The sequence below is a fragment of the Salvia hispanica genome, chromosome 3 (genome assembly GCF_029641045.1).
Source record: "Salvia hispanica isolate PSC_SH4W2 chromosome 3, Shi_PSC_v1, whole genome shotgun sequence".
NCBI lineage: Eukaryota > Viridiplantae > Streptophyta > Magnoliopsida > Lamiales > Lamiaceae > Salvia > Salvia hispanica.
The window spans coordinates 43,496,766-43,515,702 of record NC_142694.1 but is presented as its reverse complement, the minus strand read 5'-3'; the positions used below and the strand labels follow the sequence as shown (position 1 = coordinate 43,515,702).

The 18,937-nt window shown below is 29.7% G+C and overlaps 1 protein-coding gene and 1 pseudogene across 1 annotated transcript; both read right to left on the bottom strand.

The window, feature by feature from the left end:
* Positions 1–5,094: 5,094 nt before the first annotated feature.
* LOC125210103 (F-box/LRR-repeat protein At3g03360-like) lies at positions 5,095–6,078 on the bottom strand. The gene is made up of 3 exons (XM_089066639.1): positions 6,031–6,078; positions 5,849–5,955; positions 5,095–5,635 (listed from the first exon to the last, which is right to left on the bottom strand). Exons 1-3 carry the CDS (start codon positions 6,076–6,078, stop codon positions 5,095–5,097), a joined length of 696 nt encoding a protein of 231 aa, XP_088922765.1.
* A 5,676-nt stretch (positions 6,079–11,754) lies between these two features.
* LOC125211995 (auxin-responsive protein SAUR32 pseudogene) lies at positions 11,755–12,577 on the bottom strand (annotated as a pseudogene).
* Positions 12,578–18,937: the final 6,360 nt, after the last annotated feature.

The window sequence follows — 18,937 nt, the reverse complement described above, 5'->3', positions numbered from 1 at the left end:
TCCTAATTAGTGCTCAAACATATTTCACTTTATTGCTTGTTAATGTTTATGGTTTTGCTTGGATTTACTATAAGCATCTGCTTGCATATACATGCTTGCATGTTAATATCTATTTAGTTGCTGATAGATGCGAATGAATACTTTTGTTAGTAGAATGTTGTAGACTGTACTTATAACCAAATGCTTGGTTACATTAAATTTAATGCTTGATTATGTTTATGGATTTGCTTGTTTGGTATTGCATTAATTTATTTTGTTTTCCTAATTTCAACTATTCGAACATATTTCGCCATAAAGAAATAAACAGAAAAATGAATAACAAAATTTTAAAACAAAAAAAAAAACCCTTAAACCAAAACTAATCAATATTCAAAACAAATTCTAATCAGAACAAAGTAAGTAATTGTCACTTTTTAAAATCAATGTAATTCATCATTTAAGGTTTTGGGAAATTTGCCACCATCTTTTCAACATCAACGGTTCCTTTACTTTGTGCCTCTTTCATGTGGCTTGTTGCTGTTCTCATCATGTAATCAATGACCTTGTTTTCGTTACTATAAACCATAGCTGTAACGAATTTCGCACGGAGCGATTGGAATGCCTTCGATGACTTGTTGGTAAGGTCGCACTTCCAATCTTTAACCTTTAAAGCAAGCAAATATGCAACCATTAATAAACAAAAATGTAAAATGAACTTACACCTAAGCAAACAACAGCAAAGAACCAAGCAACAAACAAAATAAGAACAAACAATTCTTAATGCCCACAAAAATGTAATTAAAATGTATGAAAGAGGGTCTATCATCATACTAAACATTTTTTAACTCTAGAAAAAGCAAAGAATCAATCTTCAATAAGCAACCAAATACATTTTTAAAAGCACCTAACATTTTCCTAACTCTACAATAAGCAGAAAATCAATATTCAATAAGAGGATACATACATTTTAATGACACCCAAGCGAACAACATCAAAGAATAAAGCAACAAAAACACTTAAAACAAGCTACTCTAAATGACCAAAAAAACTTAACTAAAACGTTTGAAACAGGGTTTGTTATGAGACCAAGCATTTTCTAATTTTAGAATAAGCAAAGAATGAATATTCAATAAGCAAACAAATACTTTTTAATGACACCCAGCATTACATTTCCTAACATTAGAATAAGCAAAATATCAATCTTCAATAAGCAAACAAATTGATTTTAATGACACCCAAGCAAACTACAACATAGTACAAAGCAACAACAACACTTAAAACAAGCAATTCTAAATGTGTATTTAAATCAAACGTGTACTTGTCTATCATCATACCAAGCATTTTTTTAACTGTAGAAAAAGCAAAGAACCAATCTTTAATAAACAACCAAATACATTTTTAAAAGCTCCAAGCATTTTCCTAATTCTACAATAAGCAAAAAATCAATATTCAATAAGAGGATACATACATTTTAATGACACCCAAGCAAACAACATCAAAGAATAAAGCAACAAAAATACTTAAAACAAGCTATTCTAAATGACCAAAAAAACTTAACAAAAACGTTTGAAACAGGGTCGGTCATGAGACCAAGCATTTTCTAACTTTAGAATAAGCAAAGAATGAATATTCTTTAAGCAAACAAATACTTTTTAATGACACCCAACACTTCCTAACATTAGAATAAGCAAAATATCAATCTTCAATAAGCAAACAAATTGGTTTTAATGACACCCAAGCAAACTACAACATAGTACAAAGCAACAACAACACTTCAAACAAGGAAATCTAAATGTGTATTTAAATCAAACGTGTACTTAAATTTTTGTTACAAAACAACCAACAAAATCAAATTATCATGCTCCAGATTAAGCAAAAAATCCAATTCTATGAACAAAACAACAGACACAGCATTATCTAACTCCAGATTAAGCAAAAAATCCATTTTTTGATTTTTTGTTTTGTTCAATTTAACGCAGCCGATTAAGCAAAAAATCCATCTTTGGATTTTTTGTTTTGTTCAATCTAACTCTAGAATAAGCAAAAAAATCCTTCTCTATGCTACAACATCAACCAAGAATATAGAAAAAAAGCAAACAAGAACATAGAACAAAGCATCAAACAAGCCCTAGGAATCAAGGTTTACACATGCAGTTCAGAAACTAAGTGAAAACATGTACGACAACTTACCGATAATGACCCAGAAATACCTGGAGAGCGCCGATTTCAAGCTTCAATCGCCAATTTAAAACTTCAACGGTCGTTTACGGGAGAACTACAAACCGCTGGGGTGAGGATTTCAAACTCCAACCGCCGATTTTCAAGCTTCTGATTGGGCAATTGCACACGGAAAAGAAGAGAATCACAAATCGCTGGGGGAGGATTTCGGTGAGAGCAAGCAGTCTAGGTTTTGCTTAAATAGATGAAGAAACACGGTGGATGATCGGATTGGGAGATTGAGAGATTTGGAGAGAGAAACGATTCAGTTTCTCATGTAGTGGGCATACGTTATAGCTTGGTGGTAGAGAGAGGATGAATCAGCGCCCAAAAAAACCGCGATTTGCCATTCCCTATTCAAATTTAATTGCAAGCAGAAAGACAAAATTACCATGCAAAGCGACCCATTATTCACGACCAAGCAATCCGTGCTCTATTTCTAAAATCCAATCTAAACCATCTATATAGGAGATCTGACAGTTAATAACAGTGTTACATTGTCACTTTAATATAGGTGGCACCCTATCCATTATATATTTATAGTATTTAAATATCTAATTGGCAAGATATAATGGATCGAAATGTTTAATAATTTCGCGGTTGATTTCTTGCTAAGCAACATTCAGATGTAAAGTAACACTAAAAATGGAAAATTTCCCCGTATTATTAGGAATTAGTACTTTTTTTTTTTATCATAATTGATTACACGCAGTTGTCCATAACCATTATTTTTAATTAATCTTGAATGCTCCTGTGCTTGGAGTTCGGTAGATAGAATGTAGAGAGTCTTATTGATTTTTTAGCTGAGGTGATTTAATTAACAATATTTTACTCTCCCGTTAATATGTTATAGGACTGATTTTTTTTGTTATCTTTGTTTATGGTTTTGGGATGTGAAATTTTTATTTCCTTGCTATAGTGACTTTGTAACTTGAGAAGATGTTTTTAATTTTATAATCTTATCTGATTTTTTTATTTTTTATAACTCTTAAAATTATAGTACTATCACTAGAATTTTTGCATGTAGACTAGGGACGTGTATTTTCAATTTTGCCACAACGATATTTCAATCGACGAAAATATTTTGCCGAACATTTTATTTCTAAAATTAAGATGATGGGTACTAAATTATAATTACTTAAATGGCGTGACTTTTTTGGATAAATTCCTAAAATAATGAGACATTTTCGACCCTCTACCTATGACTAATACTCAAAGTTCAATGAACTAAGTCAAATCCTAATTTGCAATTAATAATCTAATTTGCAACTAACATTATATCATAATTTTATTTTATTTTCAAATAAAAATGACAAATCCTAGTCTAAAGAAATTAAGAAACAGAACTTTTTACACTTTACCCTATAGTTAATGCTCAAAAATCAATGAACTTAGTCGAATCATAATTTACAATTAATACAACTAATTCGCAACTCACAATACATCATATAGTTAATACTCAAAATATACTCCATAATAAAACAAATGAACGTTTATAATTTATTGTGGTCAAAATCTAAATTTGATTTTCATTCCAAAAAAAAAATGACAAACTCTAGTCTAAAGAATGGTGACATTTATTCTCGAGTCTTTAAATTGGTCTCTTGCACGATTCCTTACAAATGTTTCATCTTCCATGTGGTTTCGATAAATGCGATCCCACGGCATATGCCACCTGTGCTTGAAAGATCGTGGATCAACAATTACCTTGTCTAAGGCAGTACCATATTCGACAAACTGATTAATCATTTGGAATTGATTAGACACTCCACGATAACCAACAAACTCTATTTTCTTGATACGAAAATAAGAATTATGAATTTTATCTCGGTCCCATAGCCAAACATCACCATTAGGATCACCATCACAACACCTTTAATAATTTTTGCTCTTCTCCTGGTGTGATGCCTATTAATCAACATTAGTAGAAACAATTCATCAGTATACAACCAACCATGTGATAACAATGGTAGAAGCAATTCATCAATATACAACCAACCATGTTTAGTAATTATTGAAAATATTAAAGTAGTACTACATCCCTCCTTTAAAAAAAGTAGAAACTTTTGAAACGACACGAATTTTTAAGCATTATCGGTAAAGTAAGACTGTAAGAGGGATAAAAGATAAATAGGTAAAGTAAGAGAGGAGAGAGAAAAAAATAGTGGATTGTGGGTCCACGTCCTAAAATATAAAGTTTAGAAAGTTTCTATTTTTAAGGAACGGTCCAAAATGAAAATAGGTTTTTCAAGGGACGAAGGTAGTAGATAGTTACCTCTACCACAACTCTTTCCAAGCAAGGTGCAGATATCACACTAAACCATGGCATTAGAGAACACTCGTCACAATAATCACTTCCAGCAAGAACCACCACAAATTGCTTGAGATTGGGCATCATCTTCGCTTCAAAGGGCATCTGTACAACATATGTATGTGATCTTATTTAATATAGCAACTTAGATAATTAATTGGAAAATAAACAATAAAATTTACTAATATATATAGTGTACCTTATACCTGATGGGAAAAGATAAACGTACATAATTGTACATGTACATAATATTTTAAAAAAATTTAGATTTAAGTGAATTTAATTAAAAATTAATTTTGTTATTTATTGTAATATATGTAGCAATAACAAAGAAGTGATATAGAAATTTTATGTCGAATCGTAGCATGATTTCGACTATGATTTGAATTAATATACAATATTTAGTAGAAAATATATATTTTATTAAATATACAAATATTTAAGTATAAATTTTAAATCTTTCTTGAAGTGTTGCAAAATGATTAGTATGAAATTTATTTTAAATCAATTAATGTTTATAAAATGATTTTCAATGTAAAATGTTTAAAAAAGTTCGGTTATGTACGTACGTATACGTACGTTTATCACTAGCTGATTATGGAGGTGGAGTACATCTTGAGTGTGTGTAGTTGTGGTAACACATGATCAAACATGTCTAACATGGCAATCAAATCTGGGAAATACGGCTCTGCCTGAATCCAGAGCTGAGTAAGGAGAGGAACATTTACGAGCACGAAACGACAACTAGCTAGATTTCCCACACCTTTGTACTTGATGCAAACAAGCTCCGATCCACGAACCACAACTGATTTGAGGCTCATGCACTCGCTGATTTCTAGGCATTTGAACAACGGAGATGTCCCAACGACCTCAAGAGACGAAAGCACGCCCGTTTCATGCAACGAGAGTTGCTCGAGGAGACGACAACTCCCCAATATAAATGCCACAGCCTCACCACTCACATTAACATAATGCAAACGGAGTTTCTTCAACAACTTCAAATTGGCGGGAAAATTCCCTTCTTTGTACGGGAAAGAGTAACGCCTTTCGCCTTGGTAAGCGACCAAGATTAAATCAAGACGCTCAGCCTTTCTACTCACAGCGTATCTAAGCCAATCATTGATCCATGGTGCGAAATACGGAAAAGTTAAATCGAACGACAATCTGAATTCGACAACATTAGTAGAGGGTTTCACGGCTCGTAGTCGGGTAAATATGTGGTCAACCCATTTAACATAAATGCATTGTATTCCAAATTTGTATCTATCATTGTAATTCCTCCTTTCAATTGTTTCTAAAAAATCAATGTGAAAATCTAGTTTGGATGTCAACATCCACAAGTTCTTCCATCGAGAGGAAAGTGAACTAGTCGCCATAGCTTCTTTAAAACTCAATGAAGACAATATTAACACTAGTATATCATTCGGAAGCATACTAATTCGATCATCCTGGTTGAAAATCAAATAATAAACATAAACAATAAAAAAATTATTATAAGATTATAAATAAATAAAGAATTTTACCGTGTAGTCATCTTTGAGCCGCCTCCGTTGCACTCTCGCCATTTTCATTTTGAGAGTAACTCTTAATTCAATCCCTATTTTTGTGACAATATAAGTACACAATTTGAGAGAGTTATTTTTTACAAAGTATTTGTTTTGATACCAAATCTCTTAGGTTGCAGGGAAAAAAAATCTATAACGATAAAGGGAATCTTCTTATTTAGACGAATATAATCAACTTGAGAGGGTTGGGGAAAAATATAATCTTATTTGCCAATTATATATCTTGAATCATTTCATTTTCTTTATATACATATGGATATCACAATTAATTAAGTTAACTAATTACAACCCTGATTAGTGTAAATGTTCGGTTTTTTTATATTTGTAGACTATACACACTTAAATTGCATTTAAGGTGTAAATTCCTGTGATATTATTGATTGTATGTTAAAATTTGAAACATATGACAAATTAAATGATAGTATTTCAAAAGGACTAGTGCATGATATATTTCTTTCTATGTATCCTAAATCTTAAATTGTTATTAGTACTATTATTCTCATGTTTTAATCACAACTAGTATTATACATGTGCGATGCACAGATTAAAATATTTTTAATCGAAATCAATTAAACAAAATTAGAAATCATATCATTATATAAAAATTATAAATAATCAATGTGTATACACTGAATTATTGGTGAAGAAATTTATGAACTGATAATTTTGTATGAATGATTTACACCAAATCTTCAAACCAAAATGCACTTTCTTTACTTTTTTAGTTTTACATATGTATTTTATATAAATTACTCCATCCGTCCCCCAAATTTTGACACAGTTTACCCTTTCGGTACGTCCCTGAAAATTTGACACACTTCACTTTTATCATTTTTGGTAGTTGACCACATATTCCACTAACTCATTTCTACTCACATTTTATTATAAAACTAATACTTTAAAAGTAAGACCCACATCCCACCAACTTTTTCAACTCATTTTCCATTACATTTTTTTAAACCCGTGCCGGATCAAAGTGTGTCGAAATTTGGAGGACGGAGGGAGTACTATATATCAACCAAGGCAACTTATACTTTGTGTTATGCAATCTTCTAATCAACATGAGTGTTCCTATTACTTTAATTATTATTTTAATTAAAAAAATATCAAATTTCTTTCTTTTTTATTTCTCATTTTATTAGTTTATACTATTATACATCAAAATTTATTTATTTAAATTGATAAATTTTCAAAAAACACATATATTCTTATTGAAGACATTAACTAATTTATTAAGATTAAAATAATACGGTGTATAAATTAAATATAAAAAATTAAGAAATCTCATAATAACGTAACTAATTAATAAATTAATAAAGTATATAAATCAAGAGCAATAATATACTTGTGTAAATAATATATTCCATTTACAATTTTAGTAATCGGTTGATGAAAATCATGTGTTGAAATACTCCTATATAACTAAACAAAGCCCTAACAAATTAAACCTAAGCGACGTCTTCTTCTAGAATTTTGTCACCGCGCTTGGTCATTTATATATTTATACATGATGAGAAAATATGTTAAATAAATGGCTATATTCAAACCCCAAAAATATATGATTCCCTGGAAAAAAAAATGAAACTGACCACCTTAAAAATAACATTACATGTACAAAGTAAATCATGAATAACAAAAGACCATCAAGTAGCGAAACAAATATGTATGAATATGTGTCTGTAACCTCTATTTATAATGACAAGAAAAAAAAAATGGCAATACTTAATTAATTTCGTTTTTAATTTGATTTTGTTCATTTTGGCTTATTGTCATGAATTGTGGAGGCTGAAGAGATGCATGCACAAAAAAAAACAGTTTTTTATACAATAATTATGACCAACAGACATTTACCTTCTCAATACAACAAAAAAAGCACAATTTAACAAATAAAACCAAATTACCAAAACAGTCACCTAAGTTTGTCCAACATTCAAATCATTAGCCTCAAATTTAGAAGGCATATAACACATTATTCTGCACAAGAAACTCATAGAAGCACTCTCACCAAATCGGCCTCTCACCAGGCAAGTACGAAGGTGGTCGCCCTCGAATTGCATGAATGTGTGGAAGAAGAAAGGGCTATGGGAATTCAATTTTCTCAATAAAACTGACAAAAAAAAAATTACTATCAAAGTTTAATAATTCAATAGTATTAGTATAATAGTATTATAATCATAAATTTCTCAATTGAATGCACAGAGTGAAAAGCCATGAAGTCGATTGAAGTTTTTTTAGCTATCTAATTTCAAAGGCTCACTTACCGTTATATTTCTATGGGAAAAGAAAGGCGGTGGGACTGGGAGTATTAAATTAAATATCAAGATAACCTCTCACTCACTCCGCTTAATCACACTTTTAAAGTCTTTGATTATATATTTTTAATTTAATATAATTTTTTAAATTAAATGACAATCTTGTAAATTTTTCCAAAATTCTCCTTACATATTGTGTAGATGATTCAATTACAATAAGCTAGTGGGGAAATAAACAAAAGTTGGAATTATGTGAATTGGGCTATATATGTTCGGTTTCTGAGATGTGGCCTATAATTCATCACACTTTAATTGGGCCCATTATTTTTAATTAATCTTGCTTAATAATCGTTGACAACTAACGACTTATTTTTTGAGTTTAGATGCATAATTCCTCTTTATGATTATATTAATGGGTGAAAGTTAGCGGGCTGGTTTAGTGTGTGTTGTTTAATAAGATAATTATGAGAGGCCTAACGAATAAATAAATATGATTAAAGATAGATATTTCATACTACAATTTGTTTTTTTGATATTATATATGTCATGCTGTAGTATGTGAATCCTCCTTTCTTCTTTTTTTTTAGTCGAATGGCTTGGACTATAACAAATAGAAATTTAATATCCAATTATTATTCCCCGAATTAGGTAAATTTTTTTAATTTAATGGATGAGGTGAATAAAATAAATAGGATTGGGGTGATTAATAATCTACCAATTTTGGAGTGATAGATAATCGCCCAATTGAATTGTTATAGCGTGCGATACTATTCATCATAATACATTCACTGGCCAAGTCAATAAAAAACATTTTATATAATTAATTCCACATTTATACAAAAGTTGAGTATTAGATAATGGAGTGCAAAAACGATAATTATATGTATATATTTCTGGGGCCGAAAGGAAATTCACCCTATAAATAATAACCACTACTTTTAGAACATGGGATTTGAAATCAATTTAAAGTAGTGTATTTAATGGAATCCTATTGAAATGGTTCCCACTTTAATCAAAGTCCTCTGCTTTGTCTATTTTATTTAAATTTCATTTTTAGTGGAGAATAATTATGGAAGACTTCAAAAAGAGAATGCAAGAGCTGCAAGATAGCAGCTGTACACTCCCCAAAAATAAATAAATAAATATTATACAAAAAAAAAGATAGCATTCCAAGACATCTTATGTTTATAACTATTTGTACTAATTCTACTTTTCATCCGTTTGCGATTAGGAGTTTCAATTTTTTATTTTTTATATTTATAATTATTTGTACTAATTTTAATTTTTCCCTTTGTAATCAGGAGTTTCGATTTTTCATTTTGATTTACCTACAATTAAGAATCCTTCAACTAGCAAATGGTCTTAGGAATTGAATATTTAATTCATTTTAATCATTTTTTATATTAATAATAGTAACGTGCCTTAGGGATGCACAGAAGGAAATGACATTGAAATTCACTATAAATAGTTTCCTTTATTTGTTGGGTTTGATATTATATACCCAAATTTGACTTCTGCGAAGTGAATGGAGCTAAGTCAATATAAATTTTTGGTGTGGGCCATTTTTAAGTGATGTTTTATTTTTAAAACTGAGTACTCTTTGTACTTTTTTATAATCTTTTGCCTATATAAATCACATAAATTTGATTTTTATTGTATAAACTACTTCGTGTGCAAAAATAATTTAGAAAATTGCAAAGACTATATTACGTTAAAGTTTGAGGATATATTATACAATACTCATAATTAATAGAATAAGATTTATGTTTACACAAATAATAAGTGCTGAGATTTTGTGGTAAAATGTTACTTTTGTACGCTTCTCAGTACTATACCAATCATGATTATTCACCACCTTAAAATTATATAATAAATGTAAAGCATACAAATTTAAAAGTGATGCTTAGAAAAGAACAAAAAAAGGTGGATGGTACTTGATGGTGAACCCACATCCCCAAACCTCATTGGTCCAATATAGTGCACCTAATCATCTTTAATTCTTTCTCATCTCTAAATTTTCTAAAACAATCCTACTCCTCCATCCCCAAATGCTATAAACTTTGGGTTCGGCACATAAATAAGGGAAAAAGTAAAATATGAAAAAAGAAATGATAGTGGAAATAATATTAATGAAGAGTGGTATTCATATTATTATAATAGTATAAATTGTAAATAAAATGATGTGTAGTAATTGTTTGAATTTTTTAAAATTAGAAAGTTCATACTCTTTGGGACAGACGAAAAAGGAAATAGTTCATACTCTTTGAGGACGAAGAGAGTATCTCAATTCTTCCACATCCATAAAATAATACTCCCTCCTTTTCAGAAAAAACAATACGTTTACAAAAAAAACAATACAGATTTTAATACACAATTGATTAAGTGAAGAAGATTAAAAACGAAGTGATTATATTATTAATTGCCAATTGAACAATACTTTTAAAAAAAAAACAATACAGAAATGCACAGTTGATTAAGTGAAGAAGATTAAAAACAAAGTGATTATATTATTAACTGTCGTTTAATTGACAAAACTCATTATCATATAATTATCTATCTACCATCTAGAATTCAGTTATGAATACTTCTACAAAAACAATACAGATTTTAATGCACATTGATTAAGTGAAGAAGATTAAAAACAAAGTGATTATATTATTAATTGTCGTTCAATTGACATAACTCATTATCATATAATTATCCATCTAGAATTCAGTTATGCATACTTTTACAAAAAAACAATATAGATTTTAATGCACAGTAGATTAAGTGAAGAAGATTAAAAACAAAGTGATTATATTATTAATTGTCGTTCAATTGACAGAACTAATTATCATATAATTATGAATTATCCATCTAGAATTCAGTTACGAGACTCAATCTTATGAACTGAACATAATACATTTAATCATAGATAAATTCTTGCAAACTGAACAACTCGTTTATGGATAATAAGCCCCATTTCATTCGAGATAAAAAAAAAGTTCAAAATAAAATATTTCTATTTTTATAGGATTGACCAAAATAAAAATATTTTCTATATTTAAAAGACGGAGTGTAAAAATTTCACATAAAATCAAAAAATTTGGTTATTTATATGCTCCATTTAAAAATCACTAAATTTTAATTAGCTTATAATTGATTAATGATAAATTTTATATAAGTGTAGTACTATATTTGATTTATGTGATGTTTAATTTGATCAAACTTAAAATATCAAATATCAAATCAACTAAAAACGTATTACTTGGATTTTACATTACACTTTATCATCATATTTTGAATCGTTAAACTTAAACCTTATAAACTTACTTTACGTTTTGTGGAGTATAATTCTAAGCTAGAAATCATCCAAAATTATTGGTAAATTTGCTAGAAATTCCGTAATAGTTTTTTGATTCATCGATCAAAACATAAAACAATAAAAACATCACGCAAATTCAAGTCAAATTAAAAGCAAGAGCCAAATAAAACGAGTTTTGATTTTACAAAAGCATCAAATTTAAAAATCACCTAACAATAACTCCAACCGCCATTAATTTCATCACGCCTTGAAGCACAAAAACTGGTGGTGGTGGCCGTGGCCGTGGCCGTGGAGGTGGTGGTGGCCGTGGTGCTCCGCAGTCTCCTTGTCGATCAGGCATCGGACGTGGCGGAACTCCTCCACGTGGCAGGGGATGTTGATCGGACCTTTCTGATCGAAGCCGTACTCCTCCTCCGACGCCTTGAGCAGCTGCATGAACAGCGGGTGGTTCACATACATCACCGGAATCACAAACCGCTGCTGCTCCCCGCCCTGCCCCACCATCACCGCCAGATACCCCTTCGGAATGCTCCGCCGCCCCTGGTGGTGGTGGAAGTGAATGTGCGGCATGTTTTCGGGATCCAATTTAACCAAATCGATGTGAAATTGATTCAATTTTAACCAAATCGATGCGCGAAATTAGATGCAGAGACGAATCGACGGATGCTAGATAGAGAAAGGCCAGGGATCGGAAGCGGAGACGGCGAGTTTGAAGGTGGTTAGGGCGGAATCGGTGAGAGATCTAGGGATGTTGCTCATGGTAGATGATTGCGCTTGAACTGAAACGCATGAATTGGATTGAGAATTTTAAGCTTCAATTTCGCTTATATAGATGGAGAGAGAGAGAGAGAGATTGTGTAGGGTTTGTTTCTGGTTTTGGATTCTGAGTTTATACGCCAAGAATCATGCTGTTGTTTCTCTCTCTCTCTCTATCAAAGTAATATTTGCTGGTTTTTTCTAGAGAAGATAGGCGTGAAGAAGAAGGTGGGGAGGGCATATTTGGAATTTCGTGTCAATTTTTTATTTGTTCAGGGATTAATTTTTTTCCTTTTTAAGTTTTAAGTCAAACAAATCAATTTAAGATTATCTGGTTATCTATTCTATTATCCGCTCTATAATTAAATACAGTACTGTTTAATATTTTCTGTATTTCCCCCTTTTTTATTTTATTAAATGGCTATATAAGTATCTAGCCCATTAATTGTTTTGATACAGATTATTAAATGGGAAATATACATATGCCGATATGATTGCTGATTTTCCATATATGATTAATGACTATATTATAATAACACTGCACTATCTAAAATCTAAATCCTGAAACACTAAATATAGTCTATCTTTACAAAAATTAAAATTTCTGAATGTAAAAAAACCTTATGGAGTTTCTGAAGAAATCAGCGATAATGATGGGTTAACAATATTTTGGATTATATTTTTCTAAATTAAGCATAGATTAGACCAATAAAATCTTCATTAGTTATGGTAGTAATATCATACTAAACGTAAATTATTACTCCGTAGTATATTTTTTAAATTATTGATATATGTATATTTGAGAGAGCTGCAAAATTTAAGGTGCTGACGATGGACTTCCAAATTTACTCAATCGAAATGGACAAATTGAAACTTTAAAAAATCTTGTAATTAATTTTACAAATTTTGTAATAAGATGATAATTAAATCGAATTCATTATATCGTGTGTAAATTTAACAAGAATATAAATAATATATATAGGCCATTTGACTAAGCTAAATGACTACGCATCTCGTTTTCTTTCAATTTTCCTTTTATTTTATTTTTTGAAGTGCGTAGAATTAATGCAAAAAATTTAAAATAAAAAATCGTGGCAAACACTAGGACCACTTTGTCCCAGGCAAAAATATTTAAGTTAAACAGTGTGATAGAGGCGTTTCACCTGTGATTTATTTCTAATTAATGCTAAAAGTCAGAGTTTATATTGTTGGTCGAATTTAATAAATAATTTTTATACTTTTATATTTAACTCATCGAGCTGAGTTGGATGAAAAAATATATTTGAAACAATAAATTAAGTAGAACCTAAATTTTGTCATGACGGCTGACAGATATGTTTGTAAGGAATCTATTATTCAGCTTTTAATTGGTGGATTATAGTATTATAGAATATTTTATTTATGTAAAACAAAAATTAATATTCGATCCGAAATAGAGATCACGTTTTAACTTATTAAATTAAATCAACGGATGCATATTTCAAAGCCACGAAGTAATTTTTATAATTATAATGATTTTATTCCCTGTCTACTGGGGTAATTCTAGTAATTCATGGATCTATCATCTATGTAATTAACCTTACTTTAAACCCATATTATAATTGTGATGTATACTAATTTAATTCCATATTTGACCCATAAGTATGACCATGTTAAATAATATTCTTCAAAAATAAGTTATGTTAAGATTTAAACCCATATTATAATTGTGTTGTACAATAATTGAATTCCATGTTTGCCACCAAAGGAAATTACATTTATAACATATTTCTAAGTTTACATGTCATACTAAATTTAACCCCAAGTGATGTAATTGTAGGTGTTGACACTATTAGACATGGTGACATGGATTTGATTAAATTATTAGTGAGAGAAAATCCCAAAATGATTAGTATACTAAATTTGAACTTTGCTTTTGCGGCAAATCTAATCAGGCCACGCTCCTCAATCCTCAGTCAATCACGCCCGTTTATTTTCCTCACTTTGCAACGGTTGTGTCCCTAAAGATTACACCATTTTAAAATGTGATTTACCTCCGGGCTAAGATGATACTCCGGGAGTACGTTTCTTAATCGGTACGGGATTTAGGAGTTACTCCCTCCATCGGCGAATAAGAGTCTCATTTTTCTATTTTAATCCGTTCGCGAATAGGAGACCTGATACATTTTTACCATAAATGATAATAGAGTCTCACATTCCACTAATTCATTCTACTCATATATCATTTCAAATTAATATATACAAATGAAACTCATATTCCACTAACTTTTTTCCACTCACTTTTCTTAACATTTCATAAAACGCGTGCCGCCATGAAATGAGATTCCTAATAACGGACAAAGGGAGTATTAGTTAATGTGTTTGATTGAAGAGATAAAATGTGGGTGTATGTATTAAATAGAGAGATGAGAGTTGAATATTTTAATTAGAGTGAAAAAATTGATTGGATGTACTAAATGAAGAAAAAAAATATATAAATATAAATACATCATCTTATTTAGAACTTAGCTGGAACAGAGGGAGGAAGTAATAACTACATCAACTCATATTTATTATATAATTTAAAGTTCGTAATATAAGGCCAAACATATTATAGTTTAGTGGTAGTACTTTTTCTATTCTCAAGGTTAAACTCCACTAGCTTAAAGTATATTTACTTTTATTGAATTAGGAGAATAAGAATGGTGGTGATGAATTAAATCAATTTTGTCTTTATCAATAATTATTTAAAAATTTAAGATTTGATTAAATTAGGAGTATGTTAATTCAAGAAGTTGAGATGACTTGTAAAGTTATTTTTACATCACTGAGAATGATATTCTTTGAATAAAAGTCATTTGAGGTACATTGACAAGTACCAAATCCAAGTACAAACGCATGGAATTCCTCCACTATTTCAACTAACATAGAAAAGGATAATCTACCTTGTGTTAGGTGGGAATTTACATTAAAAAAATTTGTGCAATGGACACACGCTTTCAATATAAAATGTGACGTCTTCATAATTATAAATCTAGAGGCTGAACACATACGTTGTCCATTCGTGACTTGCGACACATCTAATTATTTCTAAATCTTGTATTATAGTAGTATAAGTAAATATAAATAAATGACGTTGACATCAAGTTTACGTATAAATGATGTTAATTTCCACGTGTGTGTTTTTTATTTAATTATTATTGTATCAAATCGAATCAAATCAAAAATTTTAATCAAATTTTGTACTCGGTTGTTAGCTATAATAAGCCCGGATCATTAAATTTGTATAAATATACTGCTATTGTCATAAAAAATTAAGCTTTCATAGTGTGTATGTGTAAAGAGCTAACTAATTAGCCTATGAATTAAATTAGGGTGTTCGGTTTGCAAGATTGTATCCGAAATTAATTTTGTACTTTGTAGTGTGTTTAGACCATGAGATTCAATCCCACAACTCAATCCTAGATGAATAATCATGGGATAATTAGTCATAGCTAACCCCCTATGACTAAAATAATCTCACAACTCAATTCTAACTAGATTGTATCTTGTTATTATTGTATTTTGGAAACTGAACAACATCGTAATGTATTAAATACATATAACATAAAATAAACAAGCTAGAACATTTACCTATAGGAATTCTAAAACTATATATGAATTCGTTTATAAAAATATTATGATATGATATTAGGGATTTCAAAGCATCGAATCCTTCTATATATGTGTGTTTATCCGATGGTGTGGAGGAATAAATAAGGATAGAATCTTGTAATGATAGATTATAGATAAGCAAAAACACTAATTTTAATTAGTGGATATCTAGCTATCAGTCTAGACTTGTGATTTACTTTTTGTCTTCGTTGGTTATTGTTATTTTTTTTTACTACAAAAATACTTGTTCATTGTCGAATTCACTACAAAAAAAGTCAATTTACCGACAGTATTACCGTAGGAAAATTTTCGCTACGAATTACCGACAGAATTACCGACGGAATATTTTCGCTACAAATTACCGACGGATCTACCGACGGAAATTTCTGCAGGTGAAAATTTTCCTTTTTTAATTAATGTATTTTCGTCGGTAATTCCGTCGGAATTGTTTTTTTTACCGACGAGCTCTTTACCGACGGAAAATTTACCCAAGACCCTAATCCGTCGGTAAAGAGTTCGTCGGTAATTTTGCTTTTACCGATGTAATTACCGACGGAAGTTACATCAATTAAAAAAGGAAATATTTTCACCCGCGGAATGTTCCGTCGGTAATTCGTAGCGAAAATTTTATAAACTGACATTTTTTTGTAGTGATTGAAGTCAGGCTCATTACCTATGGTAGTTTAAAACTTTTAGTTTACATTAAAAAAAGCAGACACTAATAATGATAAACCAATATCATCATGTAACACTTAATTTCTTGCAAAAATTACATTTTTTTTTATGTTCTACACTTCTCATTGATTCCAAACAATTTTTTTTTTAACATGTCATATTCAAAATTAAAGAAAGAAGTTAGATTCATTGTAGGAAAACACCTGGCACCACCATACACCATTCGTTTTATGCTACTATGTAATTCCAAATATAAAGGAAGATTTGATTCTATTTTTTTCCTTTTTTCTTTAATTTTATAGAAAATTTTAGCATTCGTTGTCAATATTTTGTAAAGCTTACAAGTTTATGTTCTCTGTTTATATTCTCAACATCAGAAAATAATTATTTACTAGTATTTCAATTCAAATAAAGTCACAATTTAGTAATTAATTTACTTGAATTCTAAAATAATAGTAACCTAAATTTAATGTATATCATCTATGTTAGGATGACTAGCTGTAATGGAGAATAGCTGGAATCTTGTGATAAAATGCAAGTGCTTTGTCATTTCACATTCACGTAGTGGAATGTCCGCCTAAATTAAATTCCATTACTATGATGTTCTACAAAATTCAAGATGCAATAACATTACATAAATAATGTTTACAAATCAATTTATATCTGATTTTTAAAAAATCACATTTTTGATACTCCTACTTAATTAGATTATTTTCTAAGGAAATTTAATAATGACTTAATTCATTGAATATATTAGATTAAGGATACAAGTTTTTTTTTTTTAACTAAACGTATAGTACGAATAAAGATTAAAAATAATCATTTTAATTAAACATGTACATAATAAAGAATAAAAATAATTATAAACTCTAATTAGATAAGTAAACCTACTTAATAACTATATAATTAATCAAACTAAATCACAACTAGTTAAAATCAAATTATAAAAGAAAACTAGAATTTGATATAATAGGATACAGAATGAGATACCAAAGTTAGAACAACGAATCCCCATTGATTATATTACTAAAGTAAGGTGAAATAAAATATTATTTCCATCACCACATTTTTATTTTTATTTTTATTTAAAATGTGTATCATCTCCAATCGAAATTAAAGCTCCGATAAAAGCGGAAGTTTGGAGTTGACTTAAAAACCTTGATTTGTCACAGTGCTGCAAGTTAGTGCTCACATCCCAAACATTTTATATTCCAATTTTGTTCTTTTATTATGCTATTTTTGGGCTCTTATTTTCATATAGTACTATATTATAAATATACTTTAGGATTGAGATCGTGTCAATCTATTTGTGGCTTTCTATAAGTGCAGCGGAATGATTTCATCTATTTTGTGAAATAGTAGCAAATTTCATCCCCACACAAATGGGTAAAGGTTTTATTCCTTGACAACACGAGCTTTTTTCCCAATTCGACTCTGAAAATATACTCCATCCGTCCCAACAAAATAATATTTAGTGTGTTTAAGTTGAGAGAAAAAAAGGTTATTGGATGATTTAATAAAGAGAAAATAGAAAATTGCTTTAAACGCAGTAGTAGAAAATGCAAAGGAAATGAAAAAAAAAAAAAAAAAAAAAAAACAATTCATATACAATGGGAATAATACTGGAATCTAAGCAATCACTATCAGCATGAAGCAAAGACATAAAAATTTATGTGGAATTGAAGATCAACAAATGGGGTGTGTGGGCTCTAACAAAATGAGGCCCAAAATCAATGCTCAATTTTCCCATTAAAAGATCTTAATATGTGTCACGTCCTACAAAAAATAAGTACCCTCTTAATTATTCTTATACTACTCCACATAATAATAGTATACTAATTATTTACAGTTTAGTATCTACATTTGATTTATTTTACAATTATTGCACAAACAAAAAAATTGCAAAAACATTTACGATATCTAGTTTTTTTGCACATATCTATACAATACTCATTTCCAAATCTGCAAGTATGATAAGTTGAGTTGGATTTTTTTACTTGAAATTTTCCCTAAAAACATTTACTTAGTTGTTTTCTTGTGAGGATATTTGTTTAGATTTGTGGAGGAAAAGGGCTTGACTTTTCGCAGGGAGATTCGTGTTTGATTTTTATTAAATGAATAATAACATAAAGAAGTAGCCATAAAATATTCAACAACTTACATCCTCTGATCAATCATTTTCTCCACATAAAGTGATAAATCCCATTCATTCATGCAGTAGTATTCCTCATACAACTTATCGATC